The sequence below is a fragment of the Myxocyprinus asiaticus genome, chromosome 5 (assembly GCF_019703515.2).
Source record: "Myxocyprinus asiaticus isolate MX2 ecotype Aquarium Trade chromosome 5, UBuf_Myxa_2, whole genome shotgun sequence".
NCBI lineage: Eukaryota > Metazoa > Chordata > Actinopteri > Cypriniformes > Catostomidae > Myxocyprinus > Myxocyprinus asiaticus.
In genome coordinates, this window is record NC_059348.1 from 25,034,341 (window position 1) to 25,050,032 (window position 15,692).

A 15,692-nucleotide genomic window follows, 5' to 3' on the forward strand; every position below is an offset into this window, starting at 1 on the left:
TTCATATTGAAATTAACAGTAACCTTGATTTATTAATGCTGTAAAAGCATTGTTCATTGTTAGTTCATGCTAGCAACTATGACTAATATTAATGCATACAACATTATGTAAAGTGTTACCAGTACATTTATATGGTTCATCATCATCATTTCCTTTATCCAAGAGCTAAGTGACTGGAAGAGTGGCATTTAAGGACTATTCTGGTTTTGAAGAGAACCTCTGTTGTCATTGCTTCTGTCCTTTCTATTCCCCGCCACAGCTTGAGTCAAGCCTCAGGGTAAAGAGGGAAGGTGGAAGGGAAGATCAGCATCCCTTACAAAATCAGTCATTGCGCAAAGTGTTTTATAAACTTGGTTGCATGTGTCTTTAAAAGGAAATTACTGTCTGATCAAAAATCTGGAAGCATACACATACATACACTGACTTCAAATAATCTTAAATATACAGCATGCAGATTATTCACATTAGGACAAAAGTATCTGCTAAACGAATAAATGTAGATCATCACAGACAGCACAGACATCTTAAATTAACACAGTACAGCTGCTTGACTAAAATAAACGAGAATTCTGCTATGTGGAAACATTAAAATTCAAGTATTTCTCATGGCAACAGTGTGCTGACTTTTCTGTGTTTTTCTTTACTCTCTGTGCTTTATTAACATGCAGAGATGCAATGATGTCATATTGTATGCAGACCAGAATTAAAGATCCTAGGAGTGGTCACAGGAGACACATTTGAGATGCATATCAATTCCAGATGTACAGTAAATGCCACTTGTGATAGGATCACCCAAGATGGATGTTACAGTAATACCAATTACCAAGTGTAAAAAAAATAAAAAAATACTGTTCCATGTTATTGTTCCATTGTTTCATTTGACTGTTCCATAACATGAGGAAGTAATGCTGTAAACCCAAAAATGACAATAAAAACGCTGACTTAAACAACTTTACAGCTCAAATAAAACACAAATCTTAACAGAAGAATTAATGTAGATGCTTTTATAAAATTATAAGCTTCACATTTCTGCCTTTAAACCCCTCAAAAACTGCCACCATTCACTTCCATTGTAAGCGCCTCACTGTAACCTCGATTTTTGCTTCTTTTTTTTTTAAAGAAAAGGAGAGATAAGTCGAATTTATTTTTATGGTAATCAACATTATGTCACAAAAGTTGTCAGTTGAGCTTAACTTGTATTGAACATGGAATATTCCTTTAAGATTCAATCACAGGTGACAGAGTAGCCCTTTTTTGATCTATTGATTCTCCTCCAATTCTTATGAGTCTGTGGCATTTGGATAAGACAGATGAAAGTTATTCTGTCTATTGTGAAGTTATTAATTGGATTATTGTCAGAGGAACCATCAAATTTATCTCTTAGAAGGCTAATTTGTACCATCTACTTTCAATCTGTTGAAACGGGTCCTGTAGCTTTTTGGACTTCAAGAATAAATGGAAGAAGCTTTTTTATTTTTAGAGTGGTACCATTTAAAAAAAAAAAAAAAAAAAAATTATATATATATATTCATATGAAAGCAAGCCACCCCAGCGGCTCCCCACCTCGGTCCTTCTACCTATGGGTATGAGGCCAGTGCGGCTAGCACTGGGGATGATTTGGGAACCCCAATGGGAACACCTCCGCCGGGTATCCCCCCACGGACCTCCCATTCCCCAGCACGCTCGTCTGCCCCGATCGGGCTTCCGGATGAGTCCGCCGGCTCGTCTCACGGCGAGTTCGACCTCTTGTTCGTAGCCCGTGAAGCTGGCACGTCCAGTCGGATGCGGAAGCCTCAGCTGGGCTCCCCCCCCCTCGGGTACGGTCGCCCAGTCACAGGCTGACACGGAAATGACGCGTCAGCCTGTGTGACAACAGAAATGACAACAGATCAGCAAAAGAGTGGTTTCCTTGTTCCCCGGGTCACATATCCGGTGTGCACGGCCATCATCACGACCACCGTCCACCATTCCATTTTGGCAAGTTTCGTGCTGGCGGCGGTCTCCCCACCCCTGCACGCCCAGCTGTGGCACAAATCCGTCCCCGATGTGATATTCTCCACGGGTCACGAGGACAGGCCTCTTCCTCCCCCATCCCAGGCTGTTCTGTGGGTGGTCACAAGGAGCCAGGTAAGTGCTTTGATGTCCCTGAACTCAGCACGGCCACAACATGGCGTGGCACCTTGGGCTCCGCCCCGCCACGAGGCCCCACCCGCCAGTACGTCCAACGAGATTGTCCCCTTGGTCCTCCTCGCCTGGAACTTGGACATGTGGCTTGCACTTTCCAATCCGTTGTGATGGCTGATCCGGACCGTCCGACTCGGCTACGTGATTCAGTTCGCCAGGCATCCACCCAGGTTCAGCGGTATCCACTTCACCTCGGTGAAGGGCAAGAATGCTGCTACCTTGCGCGCAGAGATCGCTACCCTCCTACAGAAGGATGCGATAGAGCCTGTCTCTCCGGTCGAGATGAAGAAGGGGTTTTACAGCCCCTACTTCATTGTACTGAAAAAAGGCGGTGGGTTGTGGCCAATCTTGGACCTGCAAGTACTGAACCGGGCTTTACACAGATTCACTTTCAAGATGCTGATGCAAAAACACATTCTAGCGAGCGTCCGGCATCAAGATTGGTTCGCGGTGGTAGACCTGAAGGACACGTACTTTCACTTCTCGATTGTACCTCGACACAGACCCTTCCTGCGATTTGCGTTTGAGGGTCGGGCGGATCAGTACAAGGTCCTCCCTTTCGGCCTGTCCTTGTCCCCTCGCATATTCACGAAGGTCGCAGAGGCAGCCCTTGCCCCGCTAAGGGAAGTGGGCATTCGCATCCTCAACTATCTCGATGATTGGCTAATCCTAGCTCACTCTCGGGATGTGTTGTGTGCACACAGGGACCTGGTGCTCTCACAACTCAGCTGACTAGGGCTTCGGGTCAACTGGGAAAAGAGCAAGCTCCTCCCGGTTCAGAGCATCTCTTTTCTCGGCTTGGAGTTGGACTCAGTCTCATTGACGGTGCGCCTCACGAACGAGCATGCACAGTCGGTGCTGACCTGTTTGAAGGCGTTCAGACAGAAGACAGCAGTTCCACTGAAACTGTTTCAGAGGCTCCTGGGGCATATGGCATCCTCAGTGGTGCCCACTCCACTCGGGTTGATGCATATGAGACCGCTTCAGCACTGGCTTCAGACTCGAGTCCCGAGATGGGCATGGCGCCGCGGGACACATCGCATGGCCATCACGCCGATCTGTCACCGCCTCTTCAGCCCTTGGACCGACCTCATGTTTCTATGGGCAGGCGTTCCCCTATAGCAGGTCTCCAGGCGCGTCGTGGTTATGACAGATGCCTCCAAAACGGGCTGGGGCACTGTATGCAACGGGCACGCAGCTGCCAACTCATGGACAGGCTCGCGGCTGCATTGGCACATCAACTGCCTCGAGTTGCTGGCAGTTCTGCTCGCCCTGCGGAGGTTTCGGCCATTTATCCAGGGCAAGCATGTGTTAGTTCGGACAGACAACACGGCAACGGTAGCATATGTCAACCGTCAAGGCAGTCTGTGCTCCCGTTGTATGTCACAACTCGCCCGCCGTCTCCTCCTCTGGAGTCAGCAGCACCTCAAGTCGCTGCGAGTCACTCACATCCCGGGCGACCTCAACACTGCAGCGGACGCGTTGTCACGGCAGGTTACCCTCAGGGGAGAGTGGAGACTCCACCCTCAGGTGGTCCAGCTGATTTGGAGTCGATTCCGGCAGGCACAGGTAGACCTGTTCACCTCCCGAGAATCCTCCCACTGCCCGCTCTGGTACACCCTGACCGAGGCACCTCTCGGTATAGACACGCTGGCACACAGCTGACCCCCTGGATTTTGCAAATATGCGTTTCCCCCAGTGAGCTTACTTGCACAGACCCTGTGCAAGGTCAGGAAGGATGAGGAGCAGGTCATCCTGGTAGCACCCTACTGGCCCACCCAGACATGGTTCTCGGACCTCACGCTCCTTGCAACAGCCACCCCCTCCGGCAAATTCCCCTGAGGAAGGACTTTCTTTCTCAGGGATGGAGCACCATCTGGCACCTGCGACCAGACCTCTGGAATATCCATGTCTGGCCCCTGGATGGGACGCGGAAGACTTAAGTGGCCTACCACCCAGGGCGGTAGACACGATTACTCAGGCTAGGGCCCCCTCTACAAGGTGCCTGTATGCCTTTAAGTGGCGTCTGTTCGCTAAGTGCTGTTCTTCCCGACGCAAAGACCCCAGAGATGCAGAGTCAGATCAGTGCTTTCCTTCCTGCAGGAGAGGTTGGAAGGGCGGCTGTCCCCCTCCACCTTGAAGGTGTATGTAGCCGCTATAACAGCACACCACGACACAGTGGACCGTAAGTCCTTAGGGAAGCACAACCTGATCATCAGCTTCCTGAGAGGCACCAGGAGGTTGAATCCCTCCAGACCGTGCCTCGTTCCCTCATGGGACCTCTCTGTAGTTCTTCAGGGTCTACGGAGAGCCCCCTTTGAGCCCTTGCAGTCAGCTGAGCTTAAGGCACTCTCTTTGAAGACTGCCCTCCTGACTGCGCTCACTTCCATCAAGAGGGTAGGAGACCTGCAAGCGTTTTCTGTCAGCGAAACGTGCCTGGAGTTCAGTCCGGGCTACTCTCATGTGATCCTGAGACCCTGACCAGGCTATGTGCCCAAGGTTCCCACGACCCCTTTAAGGGACCAGGTGGTGAACCTGTAAGCGCTGCCCCAGGAGGAGGCAGACCCAGCCCTGACATTGCTGTGTCCGGTGCACGCTTTACGCATCTATTTGGATCGCACGCAGAGCTTTAGAGTCTCTGGGCAGTCTTTGTCTGCTTTGGTGGACAGCGGAAAGGAAGTGCTGTCTCCAAGCAGAGGATCGCCCACTGGCTCATTGACGCAATAACAATGGCATATCACGCCCAGGACGTGCTGCCCCTGGCAGGGCTATGAGCCCACTCTACCAGGGGTGTAGCGGCCTCCTGGGCCTTGACCGGTGGCACCTCTCTAACATACATTTGCAGAGCCACGGGCTGGGCAACACTCAACACCTTTGTGAGGCTCTACAATCTCCGGGTGGAACCGGTTTCATCCCATGTAGTGGCACGCACAAGCAGGTAAGTCCGGGACAGCTGGCTGGGTGTATCACTTGCACATAGCGCCTTTCACCTCTTCTGAGATGAAGATGTGCGCTGTTGACTCCCAGTAGTGTGCACAAACTGTGTTCCCTGGATGATTTCCTCCGAGCCCTGTGGCAGACAAGTTTGCGGAGAAACTCGCTGCTGGCTCAATACATGTGCTAACTAAGCCCTGTACTGGGGTAGGTGCTCTGCATGTGGTGGTTCCCCGTAGGTAACCCCATGCGAAGTATATCTTCCGCTAATTCGTTTCCCTGTTGGTAAACTGCATCTTCCTTGGGCAGAGGCCCCTCTGCCCCAGTCGCCATGCTTGCAGAAACTCCTCCCCCTTCTCCACATGACATACTTCCGACAAAGCTCGGCAAGACCATGTGATGTATTTCCACTCAAAATACCCCCCCCCCCTTTGGGTGGGATGTGGTCTCTGAGTGACACCCCCCCCCGACTAGACCTGGTGGCCGCTTAAAAAAAAAAGAGGATAAGAGGCCACGACTGGGCTAGCCTGTCTCTATCTTTTGGGCAGTCGACTTGTCCCCAAAGGGCCGTTCGACACTCATAACAGCGTTGGGGGAGGTTACGTGTCGGCCTGGTGCGCTGGCTACGAGGCACACAGTGGTCTGCCTGTCACACACCGCCAGTTCACGTAACACAGTTCAGCCAGTTGCGGCGTTTCGTATAGGGACCCTTAGTGTCACTACATCGACACAATGTCGAGTGAGTGACAGATAGGGAACGTCCTGGTTACTTGCGTAACCTCCGTTCCCTGATGGAGGGAACGAGACGTTGTGTCCCTCCTGCCACAACGCTGAACTACCCACTGAAATGGCCGGGACCTTGTCTCGGCTCCTCAGCACAAAACCTGAATGAGTGGTTGCATACCAGCTCCTTTTATAGCCGTATGTCCGGGGGAGTGGTATGCAAATACCACTCTCCAATTTTCATTGGCCTTTTATCAAAGACCAGAGGTGTCTCGAGCTCCCAAGAGTGACCCCTAGTGTCACTACATCGACACAATGTCTCATTCCCTCCATCAGGGAACAGAGGTTACGCAAGTAACCAGGACATTTTGGCAAGTCGTTTAGGACATCTACTTTGTGCATGACACAAGTAATTTTTCCAACAATTGTTTACAGACAGATTGTTTCACTTTTAATTGACTATATCACAGTTCCAGTGGGTCAGAATTTTGCATACACTAAGTTAACTGTGCCTTTAAGCAGCTTGGAAAATTACAGAAAATGATGTCAAGCCTTTAGACAATTAGCCAATTAGCTTCTGATAGGAGGTGTACTGAATTTTAAGGTGTACCTGTGGATGTATTTTAAGGCCTACCTTCAAACTCAGTGCCTCTTTGCTTGATATCATGGGAAAATCAAAAGAAATCAGCCAAGACCTCAGAAAAAAATTGTGGACCTCCATAAGTCTGGTTCATCCTTGGGAGCAATTTCCAAATACCTGAAGGTACCACATTCATCTGTACAAACAACAGTACGCGAGTATAACACCATGGGACTACGCAGCCATTATACCGCTCAAGAAGGAGACGCACTCTGTCTCCTAGAAATGAACATAGTTTGATGCGAAAAGTGCAAATCAATCCCAGAACAACAGCAAAGGACTTTGTGAAGATGCTGGAGGAAACAGGTAGACAAGTATCTATATCCACAGTAAAATGAGTCCTATATCAACATAACCTGATAAGGCTGCTCAGTATGGAAGAAGCCACTGCTCCAAAACCGCCATAAAAAGCCAGATTACAGTTTGCAAGTGCACATGGGGACAAAGATCTTTCTTTTTGGAGAAATGTTCTCTGGTCTAATGAAACAAAAATGTAACTGGTTGGCCATAATGACCATCATTATGTTTGGAGGAAAAAGGGTGAGGTTTGCAAGCCGAAGAACACCATCCCAACCATGAAGCATGGGGGTGGCAGCATCATGTTGATGGGGTGCTTTGCTGCAGGAGGGACTGGTGCACTTCACAAAATAGATGGCATCATGCAGAAGGAAAATTATGTGGATATATTGAAGCAACATCTCAAGACATCAGTCAGAAAGTTAAAGCTTGGTTGCAAATGGGTCTTCCAAATGGACAATTACCCCAAGCATACCTCCAAAGTTGTGGCACAATGGCTTAAGGACAACAAAGTCAAGGTATTGGAGTGGCCATCACAAAGCCCTGACCTCAATCTGATAGAAAATTTGTGGGCAGAACTGAAAAAGCGTGTGCGAGCAAGGAGGCCTACAAACCTGACTTATTGTGAGAAGCTTGTGGAAGGCTACCCAAAACGTTTGACCCAAGTTAAACAATTTAAAGCAATGCTGCCAAACACTAACAAAGTGTATGTAAACTTAATTCCCACTGGGAATGAAATGAAAGAAATAAAACCTGAAATAAATCATTCTCTCTACTATCATCCTGAGATTTCACATTCTTAAAATAAAGTAGTGATCCTAACTGACCTAAGACAGGAAATGTTTTCTATGATTAAATGTCAGGATTTATGAAAATCTGAGTTTAAATGTATCTGGCTAAGGTGTATGTAAACTTCTGACTTCAAATGTATATATACTGTATATATATATAATTACTATTATTATAATTATTATATTTGTATTTTTGTATTTTTTATGAACTTTTTTTTTACCTTAATTTGTAAGCATGTTATTCTGGTTTTGTTTGCTCTGTCTCCTGCGAAATGTCTTTTTTATTCCACCAGAAGGTCCCAGAGGTCGGAAGGGGGGCATACATTTTTTTCAAGGTTGAATTTTGGATTGACTTTAAATAGGTTTCAGTACTGAGTACCGAGCAAATATACATGAGCCTAATGTGAACTGTAAACATAATTAGAACATGTATCATCAATATGCTTCATCCCCTTTAGAAAATATGAATAAATGTCGTTCACAATTGCCTTCTGTCTCCATGATGTTAACCTTTGTATAAATGTAAAAAAAAAAATGCACTCTCTCTCTCTCTGCTTTTTCTTTTTGATAGGGAGAGGCAGAGTTTAGCCTGCCTTTTTAACTAGTGCAGCCACGGGTCAGATTGACAGTAACTACTAGCTGAAAGAACCCATGGTAAGTAGGCTATGGATAAGTTTATCACACGTGCCAACTCGTCAGCATCGATATCTACCCCTAAAAAGTGTAAAACACGAAAGTATGACGGTATCTTCAGTTTGGCTTTACGGTGGCTGGGACTCTACAGCTCTTGCTGTCTGCCCTCATTTTGGTTGACTGCGATGAGTGAATATTCTCAGTTGTCTGATACCGCCGTAAAATTACTCCTTCCATTCGCCTCAACTTATCTGTGCGAGGCTGGGTTTTCAAAATTGACATCCTTGAAAACAAAGTACCAAAGAAAACCCCTGCACTAATGTAAATGCCCTCTTCACATGTGAAATTAGTAAAAGCACTTTGCTGTTTACTCATGGGCTGCGGGTTTGCTGTCAGGTCCAATATAGTTTTCACTGCAAGTAAAATTTTTCATAATAAATGAAACTCTTTTAAACAAAATATGATTTCTCATGATACGATCCCTTTAATATTAAACTCTCATCAGTAAATGACTAGAAAGCATATAACCCTTACAACTACATTAATTCTACAAATTTAACCACAACTGATTTTGTATAAAGCTTCCACAAACACAGTGCAACTGGTGCTAAACAAAGCTCTACCTGTTTAGTCATAGAAAACGAGATCCATTTTGATCCATTTTGGACAACAGTTTTTGCTGACACCAGTTTAGCATTTATTAATTAAAATTCACATGTCTAGAACAACCTAAGAGAAGCTTGTTCATGTTTTCTGGTGAGAACTTGTGCTGTTTGTGAAGGTTAAGAGTGAGCATGACAGTTGCATTCTGAAAGTAAAAATCCCATTCATTTTTTACAAAGGAGAATTAATTTTGAACAATAACTTTTAAACCTTTAAAGACAGACATACCGTGAGCACAGAGCTTGTTAACCAAAAGTATATGCTTCTGTTGAAGTCATCGATCCATGTTACTTTATCTCAATTTAAAAGAAAATCCTATTTAATAGCGGAATTTCTGATGAAGAACTGTGCTACCCATGATCCTGAATGGAAACAACCCACTAATCAGAGAATCGCAGCAAACAAAGCATGCTAAAAACGTGCTGCAGCGTCTGCCCACTCGCATTAGGTAATGTTAATGATGCAATCCTGTCTGTCTCCCGACAATCTCAAACTAGTATGTTTGCAAATATCTAAATATATATAAAAGTATATTGATTCTATAAATACAATCAATACCTTTAAATCAGCAGTTTTATATTTTTCATGGGTTTTAATTTCATTCGCAATGCTTCGTGGGATTGAAGTTCATGCCCTCATGAAAGACAGTAAGTGCTTTCATGTGCCTTTGTCTTTCTTGTTATATATATATATATATATATTTAATTTTTTTTTTTATTCAAATCAAACTTTGTAATGCTGTGATTCACCTCGGAGCTGGCTGGTTTAGTCAGGTGGTGGCCCATGCATTTTAAGTCTAGGCCTTCAGTGCGATTCATGCCATTAAGAAAACACCATTTCACAATGAATAAGACACCCTATGCCTATAGACATCATGCATTATGTCGCAGCCAACTAATAATAACAATTGACATGTCCATGCACGAAAGCCAAAACTTGAAACGACACTGAATTCTAGTGAAGCCTAATTTTAACTGCAGCATGATTGTATTGTGAAATGAACGTCTCCCGAACTAACATTCAAAAATCTAATTTTTTCACATGAATCTACCAAGTATGAATCTATAATACCTGGAAAAAGCTGTCTAATTATATTTGTGAATGAAATGTTGTTTGCAATAAATTTGTTTATTCAGGATACACGATTACTTTTCAAAACTTGAAATGACACTGAATGCTCAAGCCAGCCTAATTTACACTTAGAAAACTCCTGATGTTGCTATAACAATGCAAAAAGCATTTACCAATTTACCTGAAGTGAAAAACATCCCTCCTTTCCTGTTTAATAAATTAAATAATCACATGGTCAAGCAGAACATCTCGGGTTTTTAAATCCATAAGGATCTCTTTCTCAATGGCGATAGCAGCAGTGACAGACGACTGGTCAGCTTAATCTCATGCTCTTCGATTTTGAATTACGTACATTACTTAAATTCGTGATTGCGGTGCCTGGGTAGCTCAGCAAGTAAAGGCGCTGACTACCACACCTGGAGTCACAAGTTCCAGTCCAGGGTCGTGCTGAGTGACTCCAGTCACACTTCCTAAACAACCAATTGGCCCGGATGCTGGGGTGGGTAGAGTCACGTGGAGGCAACTGAGATTCGTCCTCCACCACCTGGATTGAGGCGAGTCACTACGCCACCACGAGGACTTAGAGCGCATTGGGAATTGGGCATTCCAAATTGGGGAGAAAAGGGAAGAAAAAAAAACTTCTAGAAGGCCTTGACCGGGACATATCCCAAAGACCACACCCACCAAGAACAAATAAATCAATCTGATTGGCTGATGAATCTGACGATCTGACTTTAGATGCCTATTCACTGCATAGCTGCGGGATCTGTAGAAATTCTGAAGGCTTAACGTGGTGGAGCTCAGACTCACACGCTGCTTCGGCTAACGAGCTCGGCTTCGGGCAAGCGATTTGTGAAACAGCCATCAAGCTTTGCCTGTAAGCTTCAAGGAATAAATTCTGACTGGATAAACTTTTTTCCCTATTCGTTTGTAGATTATTTAGGAATGGAAAGCGATTGAAAATACATAGACAAAAAGATGAATTTTTTTTGTATTAGGCATGTTAGGCCAGCAGAGAAAGCTTTGTTGGCCCTGAGAATTCACCACTGGTTTAGCTTAGAACTCTTTAATGAAGGATTTTATGAAAAGCCTAAGGATAAAATTAATGAAAAAAATAATAATTTCCGGAACCCAGATGACTGAAAAAGTGGGCAGGCACTGTTACACTCTATTGTGCATGAGCTTCTCTCATGCTCTCATGAACGTACAAAGGAGAGCCATGATGGAAGTCAAGATTTCCACCGTAAAATAACTTCAATTTCAGGTTGTTACTCACCAAAATCGTAGAAGACTTGAAATATGAAGCATGTGTCACATAGACTACTTTTATGACACCTTTGGGTCCTTTTTTTAAGCTTTAAAGTGAGTCACTTTCAGCTGCCATTGTACTGAAATCAACAAATGGGACATCCAATAAAATTCTTCCTTTTGTGTTCAGCAAAAGAAATAAAGTCCTACAGGTTGGAATGACATGAGTGTGAGTAAAAGATGACAAAAAAATGTTTTGTGTGTGAACTATTCCTTTGATTGCAGAGATAGTCCTCATAAAGCAACCTGGTTCTAAGTGCATTACTCAATAGTAAAATGGTGACAGAGGAGCACAACAACTATCCATCCCTTATTAAGGGTTTACTTACAGCAACATACAGAGCAGCATAAACACTGATGGCTGCCTCTTTGGATGGGAAGGATTTGCGAGCACGCAGAATGTCATCCTCATTGCCTGTGCAGGCTTCCTGTTGGTTGATGAAGCGCACCACCTGTTGGCACCCCAGTGCAGTGTAGTTGGGCTTGCACACCGTCAGGAAGTATGGAGACAGATTTCCTGTTACCACCTGCCCAGCATTGACAAAGATGTCAGTGGCAAAGAGGCCAAAGGCGTACACACCTGGAGGAACACAAAGACATAAAGGAGGATTGCTGAGTAACGACAATGTTACAGGTTTAATCCAATCTCAAACTAGGTTTTATTTTATTTTTTTTATTTTTATTAGTAGGAACACATCTATATATGCTGTGTATCAAATAAACATTACATGGCCAAAAGTATGGGGACACCAGGACACCACACCCATATACAGTATGCTTGATTAACATTAACAGCTTCAAATCTTCTGAGAAGGCTTTCATCTAGATGCTAGAATATGGCTTTAGAAGATTGCTCCCATTCAAACAGAAGTGCAACAGTAAGGCCACTGATGTTGGCTCGCAGTCTGTGTTCCACTTCATCCCAAAGCTGTTTAACAGGGTTCAGGTCAGGGCTTTGTGCAGGCCAATCAAGTTTTTCCATACCAGACTCAGTAAATAATTTCTTTATGGACCTCACTTTGTGCACAGGGGCATTGTCATGCAGGAAAAGAAACGAGCCCTCCTCAAACTGTTACCACAATGTTGAAAGCACACATTTCTCTAGAATGTCATTGTGTGCCACTGCATTATGATTTGTCTTCACTGAAGTTACTGGCATAGCCAAACCAATTCATTAGAAGGGGATCTCCACATGCAGTACATTTGGCCATGTTGTGTATAAAATTCTCACAAAAGCAGTGATTTAAAATGTACTTTAGTGTTTTGTTTTGTTTTTTTGCTTCCAATGCCTATTCATTGAAACACTTAACAAATCCAGAAAACTTAAATCTCACTGATGCCAAAATGTAAACCCATAATACACCATTGCTCGAGGCAATTGGCAGCTCATCCAGTCTAGAGTATGTCTTTCTTAAAGCCACAGTATTGGGCAAGAAAGCACAGGAGCAGTACTGAAATCCTAATGTATGCATGGGAAGCTTTGTCACTTTGAATGTTCTCTATAAACAGAGTTAGGAGAAGCAGCAGACTGAAACTTGTTTACAATTAGTGCTAACGCTGTCCTTTTACTCACAACGCTCCTCCATCTGCCCCCATGTTAACATGCTTATTCATTCTGCTTCAGAGGAGTCCATTTTTCCCAGAAACGTAATGTGGCATAGCACTGAATCACTTTTGATATGTTTACCACTGGAAAAGAGTGTTCTCACGACAAACTTTGTAATATATGGCTCGTAAAACCACATGATTGCACACATAAATGAGCAGCGAGAGTAGCAACATCATAGTCAGCTAGTGAATTTACTGTGCTTGAATATTGTTTAATCTATGTAAAATTTCTTAACACCAACTGAATCAGTAAAATTACAGGGTTTCTTGAAGGGTACTGTTTCAGGCTGAATTCGTGAAGGATTCATGCTCAGGACATTGCAGCAAACAAGGCAGTACAGTAACTACATACATACAGCACTCAGTCTTGCCTTTATTTCAAACATTAAATGGAAAATGTATTTATTGTTTCCTGTTTTTTTAAAGATACTCTTTAGACTAATATATCACTTTTAAATTTCAATTACTTTTTTTATTAAGATATTCATCACAATATAAAAAAGTGCATGATGTGTGTAATTTTTTTTTTTGATGTTGCAGTAAAATACTTTCTCATCTTAATATGCAGAATCAACTATAAATAAGCCATTTATGGGTTGATTTCTCTGAAAAGTATAAACACTGTGGCTCTTTCGCTATCAAAACATTGCTTTGTTTGTTCAAGAATCCAGACAAGCCCTACAAAGTAACACTGGCTCAACCAATTGCAGTCAATTAGGGACGGGACTATCAGTTTGCCTGACCAATGGAAGACAGGGGGAGTGTTTGGGAAAACTGTTTAAAAGCAATCATTGCAATTCTGTTTGGTGACACTAGTGGTACAGAAATTTAGCTTTAAATTTTCGGCCATTAAAAAACCCATATTGCTCAACCTCTAATATGAATATTGGGCTGGGCATCCCTCTTGATGTTTTTGGGAGTTACAGCCCTGGGGGCTTATATCTAATCTCAGGGCAAGCCACAACATTAAAGATTCTCCTTCCACTGCACCATGAGTGTAATATCTGACCCACACAAAAATCTTGCAAGTATGCGTCTAAGACTGAGATGATGATCTGCCTTTCCTCTGCTCAGACATAAATGCACAAAGAAAAGAAAAGGTCTAAATCTACATCTGTCCCAATTAATGTGTTCCAGTCTGTAAAGACATACCAAGAAAGCGAAATGTCCTTCGGACCAGGGGGTTGAGGTAACAACAGTCCCCCATCACAATGATCTTCTCCCTGTTGTCTAGATCCTCAGAGACATACTGCAGCAAGAACAGCACTGACTCTGTCACTGTGATCTGAAGACAAAACAGCATCAAAAGTCAAACAAGAAACTTTTTGTGTTAATGAAATAGTTCACGAAAATTCTGACAGAGTTTATTCATCCTCAAATCTTTTGAAGTCAAAACACTGACTTTGTGTGAGGAACAGGCCAAAATTTAAATTGCTACTTCTCTCATGAACGCACCAAAGGGAGCTAAGGCAGATGTCAAGATTTTCAGTCTGTTCATAATACAACGCTACTGTATCGTATAGCTTCAGGAGGCTAATGCACAATATGGACCACTTTTATGGTGCTTTTTTGTCATTTTGGAGCTTGGCAGTCCACATTCACTTTCATTATATGTAAAAAAGTGGCCAGACTATTCCTAAAAATTTCACCTTTGTGTTCCATGGATCAAAGAAAATGAAACAGGATTTGAATGAGAGGGAGTTGATAATGAAAAAAAAAAATCTTTGTAATATGGGGGGTTGTAATATATTTGGGAAATTTTCCCTAGCGGCCACTAGAGGTCGCTAGGAGGTTTAAGACTTTAAGTTTGAAGTTTGGTTTTTGTTGTGCCTCTTTTCTCTGTGTTCACTTTGATTAATTCCAGCTGTGTCTTTTTACCCTTGTTAGTTTTTGTGTATATATAGCCCTTATGTTTTCTCTGTCGTTTGTCTTGCATTATTAGATGTCTTTGTAGTTTGGTGAGTTCTTGCTTGTTTTGCTTAGTTTTTATTTGCTTAGCTCAGCTCAGCTCAGCTCTTGTTCGTTTTGACTTTATGGCTTTTGGTTTTCATTTACTTAATAAACGTGCTGCATTTGGGTTCTAAACTCCTTCTTGCCAGACCCTCATCATTACAGAATGCAAGACCAAAAGATGAACCCAGCAGAACACATCATATTTTTAAATCAAGGATCAATGACGGTGGTGGATTAGTCTCACGCTATGGTGTGGGGGAGAGAACATAAAGGACTAGTTGTGGGTTGAATAGGACTGTTAAAGAACTGGTACTTTTTTTGTTACTAAAACCATTCTGGCAGATTATCATTCAAGGAGTGCTCTCTTGCCAGAGACGGTGGTCCCAACTTTGGTAATACAGGGGTCCATGCCTGCCACAGACCACGAGCCAGCATCCACGGTCAACAAGCCAGCGCCCACGGCTGCCACGGTCAACGAGCCAGCGCCATGCCTGCCAAGGTCAACGAGCCAGCGCCCACGCCTGCCACGGTCAACGAGCCCGCGCCCACGCCTGCCACGGTCAACGAGCCCGCGCCCACGTCTGCCACGGTCAACGAGCCAGTGCTTGAACCCTCGACCGTCCCAGAACCAGCACCTGAACCCTCGACCGTCCCAGAGCCAGCGCCTGAACCCTCGTCCAACCCAGAGCCAGCACCTGAACCCTCCACCATCCCAGAGCCAGCGCCTGAACCCTCTACCAACTCAGAGCCAGCACCTGAACCCTCGACCGTCCCAGAGCCAGCGCCTGAACCCTCGACCGTCCCAGAACCAGCGCCTGAACCCTCGACCGTCCCAGAACCAGCACCTGAACCCTCGACCGTCCCAGAACCAGCGCCTGAACCCTCGA

General features: G+C 44.2%; 1 protein-coding gene across 1 annotated transcript in view; it reads right to left on the reverse strand.

Annotated features, from left to right (window-relative positions):
- The window catches only part of LOC127440394 (phospholipid phosphatase-related protein type 5-like), a 39,350-nt gene that overhangs the window by 12,179 nt on the left and 11,479 nt on the right, over positions 1-15,692 (reverse strand). Inside the window, exons 2-3 of the mRNA XM_051696931.1 lie at positions 14,005-14,137; positions 11,574-11,824 (exon numbers count right to left, since the gene is read on the reverse strand). Of these exons, the coding sequence (XP_051552891.1) occupies positions 11,574-11,824; positions 14,005-14,137 (384 nt within the window). The remainder of the gene's footprint in view (positions 1-11,573; positions 11,825-14,004; positions 14,138-15,692) is intronic.